The sequence below is a fragment of the Crinia signifera genome, chromosome 7 (genome assembly GCF_055691185.1).
Source record: "Crinia signifera chromosome 7, ASM5569118v1, whole genome shotgun sequence".
In the NCBI taxonomy this organism is placed as follows: Eukaryota; Metazoa; Chordata; class Amphibia; order Anura; family Myobatrachidae; genus Crinia; species Crinia signifera.
This window is the reverse complement of record NC_139223.1, coordinates 152,220,456-152,242,699: the sequence shown is the minus strand read 5'-3', so window position 1 is coordinate 152,242,699 and position 22,244 is coordinate 152,220,456. Positions and strand designations below refer to the sequence as shown.

The 22,244-nt window shown below is 44.5% G+C and overlaps 2 protein-coding genes across 25 annotated transcripts in view; both read right to left on the bottom strand.

Moving 5' to 3' along the window:
• WDSUB1 (WD repeat, sterile alpha motif and U-box domain containing 1) overlaps window positions 1–7,874 on the bottom strand; it is a 56,920-nt gene extending 49,046 nt beyond the window's left edge. The window contains exons 1-2 of one of the 4 annotated variants that reach the window (XM_083153999.1): window positions 7,772–7,860; window positions 4,156–4,228 (exon numbers count right to left, since the gene is read on the bottom strand). The gene's annotated coding sequence lies outside the window, so the exon portion shown is untranslated. The other 3 variants (XM_083153998.1, XM_083154001.1, XM_083154000.1) reach the window with 3 other exon arrangements.
• A 2,795-nt stretch (window positions 7,875–10,669) lies between these two features.
• Window positions 10,670–22,244, bottom strand: part of BAZ2B (bromodomain adjacent to zinc finger domain 2B) — a 242,777-nt gene continuing 231,202 nt past the window's right edge. For 16 of the 21 annotated variants that reach the window (XM_083153976.1, XM_083153975.1, XM_083153978.1 and 13 more), the window contains 6 exons: window positions 21,117–21,427; window positions 20,611–20,746; window positions 18,760–18,906; window positions 18,351–18,616; window positions 15,925–16,068; window positions 10,670–12,232 (listed from right to left, as the gene is read on the bottom strand). In XM_083153976.1, the coding sequence (XP_083010102.1) occupies window positions 12,079–12,232; window positions 15,925–16,068; window positions 18,351–18,616; window positions 18,760–18,906; window positions 20,611–20,746; window positions 21,117–21,427 (1,158 nt within the window). In that variant the 3' untranslated portion in view covers window positions 10,670–12,078. The remainder of the gene's footprint in view (window positions 12,233–15,924; window positions 16,069–18,350; window positions 18,617–18,759; window positions 18,907–20,610; window positions 20,747–21,116; window positions 21,428–22,244) is intronic. The other 5 variants (XM_083153987.1, XM_083153993.1, XM_083153995.1 and 2 more) reach the window with 1 other exon arrangement.

The following is a 22,244-nucleotide window of genomic DNA, read 5'->3' as shown; positions in this document are numbered from 1 at the left end:
GAATAAGATCCCTTTTTAGTATTTTTATAATTTAGGGTTGGAATAAGTGAGGTGCTTTTAGGTTCTGAAGACAGTTCATCGAATTGTTCATTTGAATAAAAACCAACAAACAGAAAGTGTATATTTAGAAAATTTGAATCAAAGTTCCCAGATTTACCCTAGTCCTACAGATCTCTTACATATTTGTTGTCTGTTATTTATCTGTTTGTCCGGTATGCATTTGGACACTGTTGGACCAACTTGGATGAAACCAATGCAAGGTGGCTTGTTTGGGTCCAAATTAGGTTCCCGGCCACTATCCCTAATCCCGAAAAGGGGTCCGGTTAATACAGAAAGTGGGTCAAGGAAGCAAGACAAGGCAAAGTTGCATAACATAGAGGGGTAGAGGACATGGGGTTTAGATTCCGGAGCCGACCACAGAGAGGTGTATGCTGGGCATGGGGAGCATGTTCAGGGCCTTCCGCTGGATGGATTTGGATGAGAACTTCAGAGACGGATGGTAAATGGGATACCTATTGCCTATTGAAGTGGACAGGACCTCTGTCCAATGTCAAGCTGGTGTACGCTGGGCAGACCTTTGTCCTAGTGAGCATGTTCTGGGCCTTTCACTAGATGGAATTTGATGGAATTGTCAGACGGATGACAAATGGTCAAATGCCAAAAAAGACAACAATTTTTTTTTTTTACAAAAATAGCAAAAAGTTGCAAAAATACAACAAAAATTATACAAAATGCTACAGATACAGGAAAAAACATTGAAACAAAAGATTGCTGCTCAGAGAAAGTCGGGATTATGGCTACAAGTGAAACACCATCAACAAAAATTACACTGGGCAGCCACCGTCTGGGTCTGTTGGAAGAGTTGTCACGCTTAAACCAAGAGAAGGATAAAGTACAAGTAATGCTAATTGCACAACCAAACCCAAGCAACGCCGGGTACCTCAGCTAGTACATTATGAGACAGACCCTGAAAAGCACGAGCACACCAGAGGTGATCTGCAAACCTTTCATTGGTTCCTCCCTAAATAATGCTACAGGAAACGTGGATCCCTCTCAGGGCAAAGCCTGCCATTACCCACCGATTTGAAGCCCAGGAGAGTCCGGAAAGTGTAGTTTTTCATGGTTTTGGCCGCATTTTCTCTTAGTACGATCAATGTGCTGTACTTCTAAGTGCAGGAGGGCCCCATCAGCATGACATCATGCACTTAGGGGGTGGGGCCGTTACAGGTTTAATGACTTTCTGCTCTCAGTTATTGCTTTTTGTTTTTTTTACATTATTACTGACTACATTTACAGTTATGTCTTTTCACATGAAGGCTGCGCGGGACAGCGCGGCACAGCAGGGCTCATGTGACCGCATGCTCCTGCGGATTCGGTATGGAATCCCGGCGGTCAAAATTCTGACGCCGTAATCCCGTCAAGGGGGGGACGTGGATCGCCCCCCCTTGCGGGCTCGCCACGCAGCGGGCCTGGTGCCTCGCTACGCTCAGCACACTAATTGTGCCGGTGTCGGGATTCCGGCGTCAGGATTTTGACCGTTGGGAAATTTACTGCATCCCGCTCCTGCTATGCCATAGAATTGAATGGGACCTGGCGCACACATGTGCCCGCCCCCCATTCACTTGTATGGGACTTGGCAGTAATGGGAACGATTTTGGAATGCCGCACTGCGTTAGTATCACGGTCCCACTACAGCACGCGGCAACAAAGCTATACTGGGGCAAATCTGTACTCTCTAACAATTTCAGGTTACCTTTATTCCACTTACAATTCCTGTCTACATTGCCATTGCTTTATACCATACTCAGTATTTATCACACAGTTCCTCTGAATAGCAATACTATGGTTACACATATAATCTTACCTCTATTGTTCTTTCACCTACATTTCTGTCCAGATAGCTGCACTCACTATCTACTGTACATACCTGTACCCTTCAGTACGTACTCTGACCTTTGCTCCTTCTTGCTGTATTTGCTCCCTTTACCCTATCTCTTTCCTTCTATTTTAAATTTGCTATATGTCATGACAATACCCATCCTCACCCCCTTTACTCAACTCCTGCCCAGATTCAGCCCACCCCACACACACCAGCAGCCCTGCCACACTCATCCATATGACAATGGTTTTACCTATCGATGGTCATCCATGTGAAATGTGCAGTCATGTGTGATGATACTAGGTTTGATGTGCTGCACATGCATGTTAAACCCAAGATATTTTAACCCTTTGAGTGCAAAGTGAATTTGTCAAAATAGGTGTGAAAATTGCCAAAAAACCCCCACATTTTTATTCATCAATGACCGGTAATATTTACCTTACATAAGAAGTATATAATCTTTTATTTCACAACATTTTCTTTTTGAATTTCTATAACAAATGTGAGCGACACTGGCATTTTAAGCGGATATTTTGCACCTCTTAAATATATGTTGGCACTCAAAGGGGTTAATAAAGGATGAAAGAGTTCCGTCCTTCTTTAAATAAATCCCAAAAAGTACCAGCCAATCGGCATTTGCCATTTTACAGGCTATGGTTTAAAAATGTAAAGTTACGAGCTCATTGGTTACCGGCGCCCAGAGTAGTAACAAAGTCGTTCCGAAGAAGGGAATCTCAAAACTTACTCTGCAACCCCCCCCCCCCTTACTCTAACCCACCCTGCTGCCTAAATCTCACCCCCCTTGTAGGTGTCTATACCTGACCCCGCCTTCTCCCTGCGGCCTAACCTTAACATTTCCCTTCCAGCAGTCTAACCCTAAGTCCCCCCCCCCCGCCAGTGCAAAAACCTAACACCCCCTTCCCAGGCCAACCCTAACCTGCCACGCATATTCCCAATTGGGTTGGCAGCTGTCGATAATTTTTGCTGTTCTCGATGTGCCAGTCTTCTGAAAGCAGTTGGAATGCCGGCGTCGGTATACAGATTGCTGGCATTCTCATCGCCCTTTGATAATTTTCCCTAACTACAAAGAACAAAAATTCTAAACTAAAAAGGGTTGGTTCTCCCGATGGACAGGAACAAAACCTTAAAGTGGGCGTCGTGATGACATACATCAGTTTTGTCATAAGCATAAAAAACTAATTGTTAATTATTCCATTGTATAAAACCAGGAAATGTAAGATAGCGAACGTCACTTTATCTCTGTATCCTCACAAAAATACTAATATGCTGCACAACATCCCACGTACTGCAATAACCAAAAGACAGGGGTGCGTGACAGGGACAGACACAGGGACTTTTATTGATTGCTGCATGTTGGACAAATGGCAAATTACAACAAAAACACCCATTAATAGTGACAGTAGAACGAACAGTACCCACACCCAAATTATTATACCCAGCATTGACCTACCAATCACATCCTACTGTAAGATTCAACAGTCACTAACACATTTTATCCTGCAGAGCCCAACACCCAGCAAAGACAAAATCAATCTATAGCTGTGTACACATGCTTAGATTTTTCCCTGTTTTCGATTCGCTTTTGCTTATAGAAGCAAAATCAAATCCACATCGAATGGTTTTTAGGACACGTTCGATCTGCATTCGATTCGATGCGCGCTCCCGTTTTCTCAAAATCAAATAGAAAAATCTACTGTCCAGCCAAGGAAATCTCGAATTCGATCCACAGGTGCTCAAAGTATCCATTATCCTGTAACAATGTAACAATGAACACATTCTATCTCATCTCCATCAATGCCCAATACATTATACGCAAATGTATCCAGATGGGAGAGAGAGTATATAGAAAGTCAGTAAGATGACACCGGATAGGTCAATAGGTCGGCAGGGTCAAAAGTTCATTGGTTGACATGCTATTAGGTTGCCAGGGGGAAATGTCAACATGTCCAAAATGTCGACATATGAATGGTCAACACGGAAAAAGAGAGCACGTGGTTTTCATGAATTTTAGGTTTAGGCCGGGTTAAGATTAATGTTAGGCACTTGGAGCAGGATTTGGAAGGTGGGGTTACATCATGGAAGGGGATGCACCAAGGGAAAGGTTAGAGTTAAGGCTAAAATATATATATATATATATATATATATATATATATATATAAAAAACATATGTTGACCTTTTCTGTTGCAGAAATTTGCATGTGAACCATTTGTCCATATCGACCATTAAATTGTCGACCCCAAAAATCCAGACATACCTATTCACTGCGTCTGTTTCGGTCTGCTTTTCCGCCGATTCATGTCCAACTTTGTTTAAAGTCTAATCTGCATCTGCGGAAAATAGTAAAAAACTGACGCATTTTCGACTAAAACACGTGGATCGCTGAGTAATTCTCTGACCAATGTATTTTCCGATCGTGCTGTTTTTGGAAAACGGTCGAAAAATCTGCACTTGGATTGATTAGGATGAATGGAAATTTGACCTAAAATCAGCAAAAAGTTTTTTGGCACAGATTTAAACCCCCCCAAATTATGGTTATGTAACCAATATTTTTTTGGCGGGAAACCATCGCTGACCAGTTGTCATGTTTGCATAGTGATAACAGCACTTACAGCTCTAGCAGAAAATACATTTGACAAAGTTGGAAAGATGGCCGCCTATGACAGATCCTGCTGACCATCACTGGCCTCTACAATACAATCCATTCAACTCCTAAGATTTGGCTATGGAGATTGTATGGCTGCATGCTTTATGTTCCGCACTGCTACCAATAGGTGCCGCTGAAAAGGCCAAACACATTTATTACACATAGAAATGCCTTATAGTATACCCCAGTGGTTCTCAAACTCGGTCCTCAGGACCCCACACAGGGGACTGTGTAAAAACACGGAAAAGACCCCGGACCTCCAGACCGGACATCAAAATCTGCATTCCAGAGCTTGTTGTGTCCGGTCCAGGGGGATGCCTGTGATTTCTTTCACCAGGGACATGGGGAAGGGGAGATTACAGCCTCCCCGTGTGGTCCGGATCATTACGGTTTTTGCTACATGCCCGAATCATACAGGGAGGCTTTATTCTATCCCTACTCCTCTCACGTGAAGTCCCACGGACCAGACGCTACACGCTCATACCCTCCAACATGACCCATTCCATTAGGTATAAAATGCTTTGTTCCAGGACTTCCCTCTTATTTATATGATTGCTGTCACCTGTGTTGACACCTTTCTTATAAATGAACTAGTTCAACACAGGAGACGGCAATAATAAATTATGAGAGAAGTCCTGGAACAGAGCATTTTGTACCTAATGGAGAGGGTCGTGTTGGAGGGTATCCAAGCTCCGGGATGCAGAGTTTGATGTCCGGTCCAGGGTCTTGTCCAGGTCCGGTTTTTACCCATACCTCCACATAGTACAGGTTTTGCAGGTCTCCCCACAGAATCACAAGTGAAATAATTAGCTCCATCTGTGGCTCTTTTAAAAATCTGTGTCAGTGAGTAATGAATGCACCCGTCGGGTGACCTAGAAAAAGTGAACTGTGTGGGGTCCTGAGGGCCGAGTTTGTAAACCCCTGGTATACACTGAATGGTCACACTGCAAGTCATAATTGCCTACTTTTGAAAAATAGTTTCAGGGAGATTATAGTTGGTAGCAGAATTTTCCACAGTGCCCCTTTGAGGGGGCGTGTCATGCTCCATCCATAGGACGTGTCTAGTTCCATATATGGAGAGATCTTGAAAAGAGATTGTGAACATGGCACCTAGAAGCGTGGGTGTGTACTGCTACATCTGAGAGGAATCTTTTAAAATTACTTATAAACAAATGTATATGAGCCCCAAAGCAGTTAGTAAAGCTGTGTACACACGGGGGCGATAGGGGCTGAAATCGCTGGGAATATGGTCGCTGGTGACCTTATTGGCAGTGATGGAAGGGTGCGCGGTCCTGTTTTCAGCCCCATTCCAATCGCTCCTCTGCGGCTCCCCCGGCAGAGGTTCCTTTTAATCAGCGACCATCTCTGGTCGCTGATGAAAAGAAGACACTGGGCAATGTATTGCTGAGCAATATATCTCCCCAGTGGCGTAACTAAGTTTTGGGGGGGGGGGGGGCGCCCCCCCTCCGCCGCCCCGCCAAGCACCCCCAATCCCCCGCCGCCCATGCAAACCCCCCCCCCAATCCCCTGCAGCCTTACCTATAGCACTGGTCCCGGCGGCTCCGTTCTTCTTTTGCTGAGGACCACCACAATATGGTGCCCCCATACAGCAGACAGTTTCAGAGAACTGTGTGCTATATGGGGGTAGCCATTTTGTGGTGGTCCTCAGCAGAAGAACGGAGCCGCCGGGACCAGCGAGATAGGTAAGTCTGCGGGGGATTGGGGGGGGGGGGGGTGTAACTATAGCACCGCAGCTAGGGATGCCAATCCCGGGGCATTTTTTCAATCCCGGATTTCGGGATTGAAAAATGCTCAATCCCGGGATTCTCGGGATCCCGGGATTGGCATCCCTAAAAGAAAAACATTCCCTGTCCACCCGTTTAATCGACATGGCAGGGGGGGGTGGACATGGGCAGGCGGGCATCGACAAGGGGTGGGCGGGCGGGCATCGACATGGGGTGGGCGGGCGGGCGGACAGAGCAGCGCTGCGGGGGGTGCCTGCTGCAGCCCCGCAGATTACCTTACATAGGCGGGCTGGAGTGGGGCACATAGCGCTGCGGACGGTGAAGCTTGCAGGAGGGGAGGTCAGTGCGGCCGGAAGCAGTCACCTGTGATAGGCTGCTGTGGCCTGCGCAGGGTGACAGTCAGAGGTCACGCTGCGCAGGCCGCACGCCGGGGTCGGGAACAGCCGGGCAGCTTCTGAGCGGGTGCTCAGAAGCTGCTCGGCATTAGACTGCGCGTGCGCAGTCTAATCCCGAAATCCCGGGATTGGATACTCCAATCCCGGGATTGAAATCCCGGACATTAAGGGGCCGGATCCCGATCACGGGATTGGCCACCCTAACCGCAGCCCCCGGCGCCCCCACATGCACAGCGCCCCCCCGCGGTGGCGGGGGCTGCGGTGCTATAGTTACGCCGCTGTATCTCCACCGTGTGTACGGGGCTTAAGAGCTACTATACTTGGTAAAGTGCTGGGAAATGGTGCTGATGATTCAATGTAAATGTATCTATCTCTCATTACGTTTTTCACAAAAAATGTAACAGTGTAATGTGGGCTAGGTGAAATGAGGGAGATTGCTAGACTAATGAGGGAGATTGCTGCTATTTCAGGGAGTCTCCTGCAGAATGCAGGAGGGTAAGCAACTATGCTGCAAGTGCAAGCTACCAAGAAAATAATAAAAACACAAATATTTGGCTATTTGTAAATATATAAATGGGACAATAAAGATAACATATCACAGTGGATCGAATGTTTAATATGAACTAGGTAAAAAAAAGTTGCACAATATCCAGTGTATTAAATAAGAGTGATCGTATATGTATAGAAGGAAAAAAAACACAGAAAAAAGCAGCGCTCACATTTAATAATGTATAGAAATGGGTTTGGGGGACTGCTAGAGGTCTTGCTTGGACTGTTCAATCACAGCTTATAGCTGGCACCACCCAGTAGGTAGTGCACGGCTGGTGGCTGATGTGGCATACCGTGGCCAGGGGGCTGAATGAGCAGCAGTATGTGGCATTACTATTACCGAAAGGCTTGAACACACAGTCACACCCAGTATCAGAAAATACTGACCAGCAGCACGGCCACCCGCTGCGCATCACAATGTTCCGGCCGGCTGGGAGCTGTATCCAGGACCGGTATGATAAGAAACGGTTAATCCCCGGGCCAGCATCACGTGGTCACGGGGTATGTCACAACCCGGAAGCTGCAGCGCTTACTTACCTGGCTGTGTGTCTGCCTGTGACCGGCAGGGGGCGGGGCGAGTACAGGGAGGTGACGTCTTCGCCGCTCTCAGCTCAGCTGATGCCGGCGCTGGCCCTGTCTGGGCACTCACAGTGGAGTGGACGCTGCTGTGCCGTACTGCACAGTACACATCCCCGCCACAGCTGTCATTGTATTCCCTAACAAGGCTGTGACAGGGCAACAGATGGAGTGCAATGGGTTGCACACTCTCAGATGAATAGTGGTGTTTAGGTGTACCTATGTGCTGTCTGTGCATGGCATATATTAGGTGGCATTCCCTCTGCATTCCTGAGACCAGGAGCCTAGACATCCCCATTTTGCCTGGCGTGGCTTAAAAAGTGGGCGTAATGACACCTGTTCATAATAAAATATATATAAAAAACTTTTTTTTTCCTGTACCCCAAACATCTGTCTTACTCACAATATGATAGCGCTAGCAAACATTGGAGACTGATCCAATTATTTGATATGCAGCATTTAAGGTGGCCATACACTAATTCGATGTATCGCATGCGAGGCTGCATACGATACCTCAGCACTGCACGCCGGGGAGCCACCGGGCTCCCCTGGGGCCTGAACCGAATACAATACATTGTATGCTGTCCTTTAGCATATGATGTATGGTAATCAGGTCAATGGACTCAGGTCAAAAGTGCCCAAATCGTGTAAGTGTATGGACACCTTTAGAGATCAGTGTGTGACGGAGTCTGAATCTATATATGGATTTGGCTTCCCAGGCTGAATAAACCAATTGGACACCATGGATGTGATTGACATGTCTGTAATCAGTTATGTATTATATGTGCCATTAATTGTAACCCCACTATAGATTAGATGCTCATTGAGCCAGTGGTGTAACTACAATAAGCGCGCCCCCCACTGGAAATTACAGAAGCCCCCCCCCCCGGAAAATAATTATCCCCCAACCCTGCCTTTACTCTCGCGGCGGCCTCCTCTAGCATCCTCAAAAACGGTCTGCTGTTAGGGGGCAACCATTTTGTTATGGTCATTTTCAAGCAGACAAGGAGGCTTGCGGGTCCCAGCGGCGGCATCATATTTAAGGTGTAAGGAAGGCTGCTGCTCCCCCTTAACTCAGCGCCTCCCCGCGACCGCCGGGGCATGCGGGGCTATTGTTATGCCACTGCGTTGAGCCCTTTTGGGTAAAGAGCATTCTGGACTGAAACTTAAGTCGATGTGTATTAGTTGTTCTACACTTCCAGTTACTTTAAATTTAGAAACAAACTCAATTTTTAATTTTCAATAAGCAACACCTGGATTGGACAATCAATTATTATACCATCAAATCTCAGATGAACATGGGATAATTTTTGTGCTGCTCCAGACATGGCTTGCGGGGTTTCTTTATTTTGGGTTTGTTTTAAATCTCCATGCTGTGCTATTACCACATATGCCAGTATTAGAATCGGTTTGCCATGATCTCAGACAAACTGGAACTAGAATCATTTATACTCCCGTCCACCTCCATCTTTATATTTAGCATTCCTGGCAACATAGGCATTTGAAGGGATATTTAAACCAGATGATCGTTTCAGTGGTGGCTGTGCGGCTGACGGACCGTTTCTGTATGAACAAGCAGCTTCGCTTCCCACCTCCCTCCCAGTAAGTGCCCTGCGGGGCCCCAAACCCGCTGCGGCAACAGTAATTTAAAAGAAAAAGATTAAGAAAAACATAATAAATAATAGTGACTGTTAAGAGTGTGCAGTGGGATTGCTTGCATAGTTGGAGGGTCTGACCATGTGTCACCATCTATGCCCTGCTTCCATTCATCTATGCCCCCTCACATCTGTCAGTTTATGCCCCATTGCTGCCTGCCTATGCCCCCTCCTGTCTGTGACTATCTCTGCTCCCCTCCCATGTGTCCATCTATACCCCCCTCCTGTCCAGCTGCTTGACAGTCTGTTCCATTTGGTGCTCTGTCTGTTCCCAATTGTATTCAACGTAGATGTAAAGTATGAAAAAGTCCCACAAATTTTTGGGGAAAATGTGAATACCTCCTGTCGACTTTTCCATATGTCAACCATTGCCATGTTAACCTTTTGCTTTGTCGACCGATCATCCACTTCCCAAAAGAAATACATACTCCAAGTAATTGGCCATGATGACAAATGGGATCAGTGATCATTAATCATGAGGTAATCATGACAGAATCTGTTCTTTATTGGCTCCAGGGCAGTGGATTGTCCGGAGAGCTGTGCATCTTCTAAATTATGGCCCATATTCAATCCAAGACAAAATTTTCGCCAGCCGAGAATTCTGCAGTTTGCACTAGTTTTAATTAAATTCCAGTACTGATTTTTCTCGTGTGTGAAAAATCCAGCATCGGCGAAAACTGTGTGTATTGGCGAATTTGCCAAAAATTCATGTGATTTTGTCGAATTCTCGCCTGCTTTTGCGTCCGTTTTCGCCCATGCTGATTCGCCGCTCCCCCACCACCACCACACACACACAAAAAGGCGAAACTTTGCCATATTTTTTACCTGGTGAAAAACTCAGCCAAGATTGAATACTCCCCTATGTGTAAAATTTAAATAGTAATTTCACAATGGAAATAATAAAGAATGTTTTTTTGGTTGTTGATACAAAATAAATATGCCACAGTAGACACTTAGGGTGAGATTTAATAGGATGAGTGATTCAGAAAGTGAGAGATTTGGTGAGAAATCTCCAGTTTTTTTAAAGCGGCAATCATTTACACTTCAAAACCAGTTTCATTTTGCAGTGTAAATGATTGTTGCTTTAAAAAAACTGGAGATTTCTTACCAAATCTCTCACTTCCTGAATCTCTCATCCCATTAAATCTCACCCCTGATTCCTAATATAACTCTATTAAAGACAACACCAAAAAAAGACAAACACTTATTGCAAAACAGTCTTTTATTGTATCCGTGCCACACAAACTAGTGAAAAAACTACCCTTTTCACAACATTTTTGTTTTAAATAAAACAACTTCAAGTACAATTGGTACAAAAAATGTCTGATCTTGCCTCCAACAGCCTGCCATACCACACAGCAGATCAAACACAGTGGTTACAAATGCCTTTGTTGTATGTATATTTTTTTTTATTCTCCTTCCTGTCACCAGGCAAATTAAGGGAAATGCAGCTATGAAAAAATACTGTGTGTAGGAAATTTGTCACACGTTCAATTTCACATGGATACAAATGATTATACTTTGTATTTAGGCCTACTTGGCTTCAAATCATATAACAAAAATAGAAAAAAAAAAGGAAAAAGAAATATAGAAAAAAAATCAAACAAAATGTTTTATTTTAAATAATCATTTAATAAACATATCCCCTACACCCTGTTTTAAAGGCAGGCACTACCAATAATGGGGAGACTCCACAGTGTTGATAGAGGATACTGTACAAGATATAAGTTGTAATATTCACCTGACTAAAATAAAATGCTACAATCCTTCTAAAACAGGCATCATAACCAATGCCTGAAAACAATATGTACACATCATACAGATTTAAACAATAGTGAACAGTATATACAGAATTCTCAGCTTGTATTCACCATTTTTGAAATACAACTTAACTATATGAATGATGCAGCAACATATATTTATATAAATGTACTTGTAACTTTACAGTTCCATTTCGGTGCTGATTTAGCACGTCTGTGTAAACAGTTGTACTTGGCTTGTTGGTTGGTTTATTTTTATTTGTTTTTTAATATTTTTTTTTTAACATTCTCGTTCTATTTTCAAGATTTAAAGCAACATTTTTTTTTTTACTAGTCTTCCTTTTCACAGAAAACGAAGATTCTGTTCGCTGTTTAATCATAAATAAGTCATAAAATTAAATACATTCACTAACAGTAAGCTACAAAGTAATACAAAAATAAAGAAAATAATATTAAACAATAAAATAGATATTTATTGAAAGGAAATGTGTATCCATTTCCTCAGTACAGCTCTGGTGGTTGAAGAATCAGTGCGTTTGATACATTTTAATAACTATTGCACTAGAACACCCTTTTTTTTATATATTTTTATGAATTTGATTTATTTATGAAGATTCTTTGGGTGTACGTCCTTGTACTACAATACAGTAGTAACTGATGTAACGCACAGGCCAACAGAATAATAATAATAAAAATAATAATAATAGAAAAAAAAGTATGTTTCTGGTAGGAGTGGTGATTCTTGTATAACGCCTCAGTTTATAGTAAATGTTTTATTGTTGTTATGTGTATATATCATTCACATTGCTGGTCTTCTTATCCAACCATTGGGCTAGAGTAACATTGAATGGTTTCAGCTCATGTTTAAAATTTCTGTCCATCGTTTTTCAAAATGTATTCTCATTTTGTGTCCAGCTCGACCAATTTCAGAGTCGTCTTCATTAAATGTTTCACAGTTGTTGAAAACAAGTCTCATGTCTACAGCAAATGCTTCAAAGTTGGAATACCTGGCAGGGAACATAAATGAGTCCAGTGCATATTATTGGAGAGAAAATGCTACGACACTGCCATAGATGGCACAGGTAACAAAACAGTTTAATCACTATCCTCTAGTTGCGTTTCTTTTACGGTATACTATTGATAATAACCTCATTTTTTAAAATTATACCTCTTTCAGACATACAACCCAGCATTTAGCGTGCCGAGTCATTTTGCAGGAAGCAGCCTGACCCCCTTTCCCACTGAATAACACAGGTATTTCTTCTGTGTGAAAGGGTCAACCAAGGGTGGAAATCCAGGATTTAGGACCCAGGCTGACCCTTTCACACGGAAAATGGACCAGTGTTATTCAGAAAATTACCCAGTAGAACTGTTTAACTGGGTAATTTGGTTTTCTGTGTGAAGGGCGTATTAGTCATAATCAGCCCAAGCTTTTCCTAACACGGTCGCATCTGATGTGACCAGTCAGAAGCAACCACTGGGTTATTGTTGCAAGAGAATCTTATAGCAGCTGTCATCCTGCTTCCCAACAGCTGCTCCTCAGCTTCCTTCCTCCAGTGCTTGCTGTGCAGCCAATCACTGCTTCTGGGGAAAGAACTTTCATCTTCCCTGTGTACACCTGGCGGCTGCAGAGAGGTGAAGCCACGGGGGAAAAACAAAGTCATGGTGTTGCAAAAAAAAAACTTTTGGGGGGTGTTTTTAAATAAACAGATGTTCTTAAACTTAATCATATATATATATATAATTTTTTTTTAGCCAGTTAAGTGGTTAAGAGTGATTTCTGAAAATGTAAATTCTCATTGGTGAAATCAAAAGAGGGTAAATTGCTTGGCAAGTACATGGAATTGCATGGTCAGAAAACCTTTGTGAAAGTGTAATAATTCCAATGGACAGTGCAAGGAGTATGGATTAGATGGATCTGGTCTTGTTTTTAATTAGTAAAACAAGACTTTCATTATGGTGGAAACAGAATTATTAATTCAGATGGAAGAGGTTGAGGAGGGGAGAAGGGGGTTATTCACATCTGGCAAACCCCCAACCTCTGAAGGTAGTCTACGGGGGGGGGGGGGCTTCTGGTCTAGCAAAGGGCAGGGCTGCCCCGCTTGCCAGGTCCCACTCTGCAATGTGTGCTACGCTACAGAGCAAAGTGGTCACACATGACTCACTGGCTGTGTAGCCTGGCTGTGAAGCCAGACTCAGGCTGGTCATGTTTTCCAGAAAACACCATGCCCCCGCAATGCCGCCCTCGTCAGAACTTAAATTGCATCATCTGGTGCCAAGAATCTCGATCTGTACTTTTTGGACTTCGGACATTGGTGCCACTGTAACACTTCCTGCTTCGTCTCATTAAGGAGGCATTGTCCCTTTGAGGATACAGGTCACACTGACGAGCTGTCTCCTTTCCCCTGGCTGGCTGTACTGGGCATGTGTGAGATCTCCAGCACAGCCTATGGGTATAGGGCTTTGCCACCCTTCAGCTGTCTAAGCGGATAGTGGCAGAGGGCGAAGCGGTCAGTGCTGCTGACTGTTCATACATTTGCCCTGCATATCGGCCTGCTATCATTTAGATATGCGCCCCTGTCATTTAGCCCACCCTGGCTCCTTCTTACATAAGGGAGAAGCAGTATTAGTGCACATAACGTGCGCTGATACCCCTTCTCCCCCATAGCGCACCTTCATACATCTGCCCAAAGTTAGGGGTTTCACTTGGTAGACACACAGCCAATACAGTGATGGAGTGGAACATGAAGGGCCCAACAGGGGGAAAGCAGTGGTAGTCAGCCACCATATTGGTTTTCCTAACCATTAGAGTGCATGAGCTGGGCTAACCCTAACCCTTGATAAATATATACAGTAAATACTGCAAGTACATGCATGATGGTGTACCAGATTAGTAACAGCACTGTACTGTAGACAATACACTATAGCCCAGAGCAGTATAAGGTAACATATAATAATGTACAAAAATGTAGACAATCTGGAACTTGATTCCCAGAAGAGGTGGGGCCCCCTAGGAAACGGGGCCCACTGGAGTTCCCCACCCCTGTCCCTATGGACTAGTGCATCCCTACGGCCATAATCAGAGGCCCTAAATAGGTATTTTGTACAATTGTACCAAGTAATAGAAGCTATAAATGCATGGAACTCGCTCTCATGGTTAAGACAACACAGTAGTATTGAAGTGAACTAAGTGGGCATCAAAACATGGGAAAGGCCAGTTCTCCTCTAGCAATCAGGTTCCGGACTGTGCACCTATACATTAGAAATATGCTTCCTTAAGTTGCACAGGACTATGATGCAGTTTGTACAGTGCACTGCTGTTATTAATCTAGAACATTAATATGCACAGGACTATGGTGCAGTTTGTACAGTGCACTGCTGTTATTAATCTGGAACAGTAATATGCACATGACTATGGTGTAGTTTGTACAGTGCACTGCTGTTATTAATCTGGAACAGTAATATGCACAGGACTATGGTGTAGTTTGTACAGTGCACTGCTGTTATTAATCTGGAACAGTAATATGCACATGACTATGGTGTAGTTTGTACAGTGCACTGCTGTTATTAATCTGGAACATTAATATGCAAAGGACTATGGTGCAGTTTGTACAGTGCACTGCTGTTATTAATCTAGAACAGTAATATGCACAGGACTATGGTGTAGTTTGTACAGTGCACTGCTGTTATTAATCTGGAACAGTAATATGCACAGGACTATGGTGTAGTTTGTACAGTGCACTGCTGTTATTAATCTGGAACAGTAATATGCACAGGACTATGGTGTAGTTTGTACAGTGCACTGCTGTTATTAATCTGGAACAGTAATATGCACAGGACTATGGTGTAGTTTGTACAGTGCACTGCTGTTATTAATCTGGAACAGTAATATGCACATGATTATGGTGTAGTTTGTACAGTGCACTGCTGTTATTAATCTGGAACAGTAATATGCACAGGACTATGGTGTAGTTTGTACAGTGCACTGCTGTTATTAATCTGGAACAGTAATATGCACAGGACTATGGTGTAGTTTGTACAGTGCACTGCTGTTATTAATCTGGAACATTAATATGCACAGGACTATGGTGTAGTTTGTACAGTGCACTGCTGTTATTAATCTGGAACATTAATATGCACATGACTATGGTGTAGTTTGTACAGTGCACTGCTGTTATTAATCTGGAACATTAATATGCACATGACTATGGTGTAGTTTGTACAGTGCACTGCTGTTATTAATCTGGAACATTAATATGCACAGGACTATGGTGCAGTTTGTACAGTGCACTGCTGTTATTAATCTGGAACATTAATATGCACAGGACTATGGTGTAGTTTGTACAGTGCACTGCTGTTATTAATCTGGAACAGTAATATGCACAGGACTACGGTGTAGTTTGTACAGTGCACTGCCGTTATTAATCTGGAACCGTAATATGCACAGGACTATGGTGCAGTTTGTACAGTGCACTGCTGTTATTAATCTGGAACATTAATATGCATGCACTAGTAGTATTTGTTCATATAGATTTATCAAACATCTCAGACCATGCACTCTCTAATGGTTAGGCAAGCCTCTGTTGTTCACACACCTTCCAATGCATTCCCCTGGGGGGGGGGGGGGGGGGGGGGGGGGGTCATGCCCCATTCTGACAATGTAACCTGCTGTAAGCTGTATTACTGCTTTAATACTCACTGTCCATTGCTCAGCTTTTCTCGGATTGTTGCAAAGTCCATTGGTTTCTTGATGACCTTTCTGTATCCAGGAACAAGTTTCAGGTTGACAGGCAGCAGAAAAGGCCAGGCATCCTCGTGGGACTCCATTTCAGACAACATTGCACTGTTAAAACAAAATGAGGTATATAGTGAAAAAGCAGCATCCAATGACTCAAATATCACACAGAATCAGGCAAAAAAGTGAAAAATATCTAAAGAGAAGTGGCAAATGTGGAAATCATAGCCGCGGGTTTATTGTACACTAAATATCATATTTGCAGATAAAAAACTAATTTATTAATGCCAACATAACTTGGGCCCTTATTCTGGTTGGTGCGGCCAGAGCCGCACACGGTGCTCTGGCCACACAAACCAATCCCCGCCCACGAGACGGATCGCCACGGCCGTCCGTACACGGACGGCTGGCGATCCGCATAAAAATGGTGGGGCGTACGCCTCCACCATGGTGGGAGCTGCCCCCTGCATTCGATGGTCGTCGACCATCGAAGGCAGGGCCGCACGCCACAGCAGCTCCCGCAAGCTGAGACCACACGGACAATCGTCCGTGTGATAGCTTGTATGGGGGCTGAGAGCTGACATCCGGCGACGTCAGCTTTCCGCCCCCATCAGTGGCGTCATACCCTCATTACCATGCATACGCCCCGCGTTTGCATGGGAACGCCCATGAAACGCGGGGCGTATACATAGGGAAATGAGGGCATGAAGCCCCTCACTCCCCTATACGCCCCCTTTGCGGCGTAGTAACTTTATGTGCGGCGAATTCGCCTGCACATGCGCAGATTGACCTCTGCGCATGTGCAGACGGAAAACATCGGCGGGCCGTACCGCTCGAATCTGAATAAGGGCCTAAGAGTGGTAAAGAGGTCTTAAAATGCAGTAAAAAGTAAAAGCCATGGGAATCAGTTATTTTGACAACAAGCAATATGTTGAATACTAGAGCAGTGGTTCTTAAACTCGGTCCTCAGGACCCCACACAGTTCACGTTTTCCAGGTCGCCTGACAGGTGCACTCATTACTGACTGACACATTTGAAAAGATCCACAGGTGGAGCTAATTATTTCACTTGGTTCTGCGAGGAGACCTGCAAAACATGTACTGTGTGGGGTCCCGAGGACCGACTTTGAGAACCTGTGTGCTAGAGACATAATGTAAATAAAGTTGTAGCGTTACAGAATTCCGACTGTGTTGGTATTATAACTTTAAACATAATGATGAACAATCATATTTCTGTTATAATCCTGACATTCTGGAGTTTCCTAAAACAGCGACATTCACCAACAGCAACAAAATCAACTGTCCCTGATCACTTGAAGATCTGGATTCTTTTAAAGTGTGAGTGACTCCTATTTATGGCCCTTATTCTGGTTGACTCGCTCGGCCATGAATTTGCACGGGGACCGATGTTTAGCGCATACGCAGCAGCATTTCTGCGCATGTGTATACGCTGGGTGCGTGCACACTCAGCAAAAAGTTTGTTCGCCAGGTAAACGCACCCAGCCTTGCGAGCGAGGGGGTGGCGAGGGGTGTGGGGTGCCGGCCTGGGTCATGAGCATATGTGAATGCTCAGCGTTTCATGGGCGTTCCCATGAAAACGCAGGGCGTACACATGGTAATATGTCAGTAACGCATGTGCGGGAAGCGGACAGCTGACTTAACCAGATGTCAGCCCAATTCCCTGCAATTCTACACACATATGTAAGGGTGGTCTGGACCACCCTTACATATGCTTGCACCTTCACTATCATTCAATCAATGGTTGGCGACCATCGACAGATGGGGGAGGTTCCCACTGGTATGCGAATGGATGTTCATGTAAAACATCCGTTCGTAAGCCTTGCGAACAAATCCCGCGTGGGAATGGTTGGCATCGGCTATAGTTAGAGTGACTCACAAGGATGCGAATTTGCGAGTCAACCAGAATAAGGGCTTACATCAGACCTGATCACTGTGCTGCTGCGCTAGAGTGAAATCCTGCAAATTGCTTAGTGGGCTTGCTAAACAATTATCTGGATCAGCAATTCCCTGAAAATCCATTTTCAAGATGCTCATCATCTAATGATGTTTCCACTGTCAATATAGAGAAGACTATCTGAATTAGATCTAGATTAGATTAGAGTGTTCTGAACTAATATAAAGTACCATGTACAAAGCTGGTATCCATAGGCAACCCACATGGATAAAGGACTACAAGTGACAGGTTGCCTATATATAACAAGTTATTCACACATGAAACTCCGAATGAATTTTTGCATTTTCATTCTGCGCCTCACATAAGTGATGTCCTGTTGTGCAGGATGATCCCGCTAGAACATGAAGACGGACTCATGTTGCTGGCACAGTAGGTGTCCTTGGTTGGACATTGGAAGATGGGAAAGAACGCCTTACCTGCAGAGGGACAGATCCTTATTGTCATCCTTGGTGGCAGTTTTTGATTTTTTGGACGCGGGGGAGCTTTCTTGTTTTGTAGGACTAAAGCTATTTTCCTCCATTTTTCTCTTCTTGGAGTCCTTGCTCCCTTTTTTCCCAGAAGTCCCGGTTGCTACAGTACTGTCGTCTTCTGCCTCCCCTGATACCTTCTTTCCTTTTTTCAGCTCAGGACTTTTTTTCCCTTTCAGATTGGCCTTCTTCATTTTTAAGGTATGTCCGCTCGCCTATAATACAAAACCCAAATGTATTGATTAGTTTAATACCCAGTGGAAGTGCAAATAGAAAATAATGCCTGCGCACTGAAGATTGTTCGCAATATCCAAAAAGTTAATGTGTGTTTCTCTTCGCAAGACCCATAATGCATTACCTTAGCAATGCAGGCAGGACAGAACCAGTCGCCCTCTGGTATAGCAGTAATTTTGGGCTTATGACAGTATGTGTGACAACCTTTATCACATCCGTCACATAACAGCAGCAATTCTTCATTGTCTCCTTTGCGGCATATTTGGCAGTACTGCAACACACATAAAACATACATAAATCCCCCTCCTGCTGTATTTTTATTGGTGTACAGTAAAGACAACACAGCAAAAAATTCATCGTAGCATAGAACAATTACTGTGCTGCACCAGTCAAGCTTTATATAGTAAATGTGTCTGCTAATAGCAGCAGTGTTGTTTCTACTGGACCACTTCTCCACTCTTTTCACTGCATGATAAATAAACATGTAAATTAGATGCTATACATATGGTCTCACCATTATATGGCAACTGCCTGCATCTTAGTCTTACTGTATACTGCCACATGGATGCAATGCAATATACTACAAGGGTCAGGGCTTGGTTAAGGATTCTAGCCACCCTAGGTTATTAGTGTAGCTTTTTACGAGAGGTGGGAAGTGGTGGACACAGGGGAGTTCTAGTACTCAGAACCAGAGGTGCCGATTTATGTTTTTCTGGTGAGAGCTCAAGCCCGTTGAAAGGCTCAACAAGCAAATACAGTGGCCCGGCATTGGGACTCTGGAGTTATGGGCACGTGGGTGCTCATTAATTCCTGTGGGAGCTCGGGCCCTTGAGCACCCACAGAATCGGCACCTATGCTCAGAACCCCACCAAACACCCCCTCCCACACACACCACTGGACAGAAATGGCTACCCCTGCAGCTTAGCTGCTCAGTGGGTAGCACTGCCAAGTGACAGTGTTCTTGTGTGTCAGTAAAGAGCACAGCAGCTTCCATTGATGAGGGAGATGAAGCACCCCGGCCGCTAGGTGGAGATTGGTCGCCTGCTTGTCCCGCCTCCTCTGTGTCTCTCTGGTGATGGTGGAGGGCAGAGAGTCAGCAGCCAGCAGAGCCTTTAGCTGAAAGACCAGGACACCTGAGGCATAGACAGCGACAAAGAGAAATTGTCTGAGCATGCTAAGGGGTCAGGGCCGGTGCAAGGCACCAGAGCACCCCAGGCAAGTCGGGGTGGGGGCGCCCCGGTGTCTGCCGCCTGGGTACCTGTCCTGCGGCGCTGTAAAGCTGGCGGCAGCAGCGGGGGGTCCCTGCAGTCAATAAGAAATAACGAGTGCTATCCACCGGGCTATGCGGAAGCGCTTCTGTTTTGGAAACACTGTCCGCACGGCGCACGCTGATTGGCTGAATCTCAGCCAATCAGCGTGCGGCCAGTGTTTCCAAAACAGAAGCGCTTCCGCATAGCCCGGTGGATAGCACTCGTTATTTCTTATTGACTGCAGGGACCCCCCGCTGCTGCCGCCGCCAGCTTTTACGCACATATACGCCACAGGACAGGTACCCGGGCGGCAAGGGGGGGCGAAATCCCGCCCTCCAGTGGCCGGCGCCCTAGGCAAATGCCTAGATTTGCCTAGTGGTGGCGCCGGCCCTGTAAGGGGTGAGGCCGGGATGGAAGCAGAGGCTGGTGCATGATTGTGTCATGGTGTACTGTGTCCCCCTAGGACCCAGCACTCCAAGCTGCAGCCTGATCAGCCTATGAGTTAATCAGGCCCTGACCAGGGTGAAAGTGTGGCGACATCAGGCCTCAACTGGTAGGACACATGTAGGCTGCTGTTATCATCTGGGGCATTTGGAGTGGCCTTCACCCAACACTTTTATCAACACGGAGAGTGTGCCAAAGAGTGGAATTATTTGCATCTGTTTTTTTAATCTTCCACTGGATGATAACTAAGTAATATATTCCCGTTAGCCATAAGGACTTACAACTTTCATGATAGACTTCTCCCATGCGATAGACTTCTGCAGCTGTTGGATGCAGAGTGACACCTGGGCCGCACTGCTGGCCTCTGAGAGGGCTTTCCTCCAGACCTTGAGACCTGGGGCAATGTCATCCTCTGTCCTGCACAGGAGATAACAAAACAATATAATAATTGGGTCTCTAAAGCATTACACATAGGTAACAATCACACGGAAAGCCAAGCAGTGACGAAACATAAACAGCCAATAGGTACGAAGTAAAAGCAAATGAATTAAATACAGAGCATAGACTGGATAAGACCAAAGAAACAGTCATCGTACAATTCACTTTGCAGGATTATTGACATAGAGAACAAACATTAATCAACAAAAGCACCATGCAGGATAACATGATCTGTAAAAAGACACACAAGAAGCTACAGAGAGATCAGGCAGGAATAACAAGCTCCACTGAGCAAAGAAGCACAATAATTGGTTATATAAATATATATAGATTAATTTCAATGACCTACCCGTCACCATCACCACTAATAGATGGTGCAGGAGCAGGGACAGTAACTGTGCCCACATTATCCAGTTTGATCTGAATGGTGGTACTTAAGGGGCTCTTCAGATACCTTCTCTCAATGTTCCTCTCCAAGTCAGTCAGCCTGGTTACGGCTATATCGAGAGGGTTGTCGCTCTTCCGTTCTAGAGCATATGAATTGCTTCCTTCATCTGTTGTGTGGTCTCCATCATGTTCCATATGCCATTTAGTAACTGACTTATGTTCATGATAAACCAAGTCTTCCCTCTCGGAGGCAAGCTCCGGACACAGCCAGCCCTAAGCAGCAAGAGAAGTGTTAGCGCACGTTCCACAATACATTCTATTTATAGGCATTGATTTTATTTATCTTTAAATGGGTTAAAGTAATCTTGTTAGATGTCCAGTCAAATAAACTAAATAGAGAGTCTCAAGGTGGTACCTGCTGCCTCATTGGCAAAATTGGGACTTGACCATACCTTCGAGAAACGGCACACATCACCTATACATAATGGATTGGCTGAAATACTATTTATGAGAATACTAGCAAATCATTCACTTTCAGGAAACAACGCCAAAAAATGTCTGTCTCCTCTACAGAAAAAGAGGTACGCCTTTGGGGACCTTTAATTTTTAGTGCAATTGACTTTTTTTTAGAATGTGAAACAATAAAATAAAAAAACACACACATGGGAAGGATTTTCAGTAAGTAAGAGGATTTCATTAGCCAATGGGATCTGAGAAACACTATGGTGTGAATGTGATTGCCCATGAGTCTCCTCAATGTCTTAAAGTGACAATAATATTAAAATGTAATACTGGTCTTTTAAATGATTGCCCCTTTAAAACATAAGGCAGACTTGCTGGAATGACACTGATGCAGACAATTACATTGACCCCTGTTAATCAGACAGGATTGGTCTATATCTGATTATGCTTCGTAGTGTACAGATCATTTACTAACAGTGCCTTAAAGCATACCAATACGAACTTTAACAGTCTAATTGGCACCAGACAGAGAAAACTTTTTTACGTTTGTTCAATGCAAAATATAGCCCTCAGTACATTGGCCCAATATCTCCGATGCCTACAGCAAGGCATAATATCAGAGGGAACA